A 668-nucleotide genomic window follows, 5' to 3' on the forward strand; every position below is an offset into this window, starting at 1 on the left:
GACCAGGAGCTGTGGGGGGGAAGAGCTATCTATCCCACGCCCCAACACATCCTCCAAAAAATGCTCCTTTTTGGCAAAAAAAGCTCCACATTACTTCCCACATAGCCCAGAAAAGGTGAGGGGCTCTAGCTGCTGCAGATTGTCTCTATCTTCACCTGGCTGCTGTTATTAATATAACATGAATGTATTGATATATCTATATATCTATCTATATAGAGAGATATAGATCTAGATCTAGATCTAGATCTAGATCTAGATCTAGATCTAGATCTAGATATAGATATAGATATAGATATAGATATAGATATAGATATAGATATAGATATAGATATAGATGATTTTCCTCATTCATACTCCAAAGGGTCTTACTCCTTCTGTGATCCTGTTGTCAAAGGCTGCAGCATATTGTTCCCCACATGCCTGAATGAACTGATTTAAGCAGAAAGAAATACCCGCTGCGGTGCCACACGCAAAGCCACCCCAAATCCAGTAGCTTTCAGGAGCATCCTGATCCCCAAGCTGCAGGGAGCCCTCCAGGAACAGGCAGCGCTTGCACATCGTTAAATACACAGCTCGTATGATCACAATTCCTTAAAAAACCCCATGAAAGTGTGCTTGGAAAGCCCTGAGAGGACACGGCTGCTGAGCCAGGCAGGAGCCACTGGTTT

General features: G+C 43.3%; 1 protein-coding gene across 1 annotated transcript in view; it reads right to left on the minus strand.

Annotated features, from left to right (window-relative positions):
• Positions 1–558, minus strand: part of LYPD6 (LY6/PLAUR domain containing 6) — a 9,480-nt gene extending 8,922 nt beyond the window's left edge. The window contains exon 1 of the mRNA XM_009864342.1: positions 453–558. Coding sequence (XP_009862644.1) covers positions 453–558 — 106 coding nt within the window. The remainder of the gene's footprint in view (positions 1–452) is intronic.
• Between the last annotated feature and the right edge of the window lie 110 nt (positions 559–668).

This window comes from Apaloderma vittatum, unplaced genomic scaffold (genome assembly GCF_000703405.1).
Source record: "Apaloderma vittatum isolate BGI_N311 unplaced genomic scaffold, ASM70340v1 scaffold41382, whole genome shotgun sequence".
Lineage (NCBI taxonomy): Eukaryota > Metazoa > Chordata > Aves > Trogoniformes > Trogonidae > Apaloderma > Apaloderma vittatum.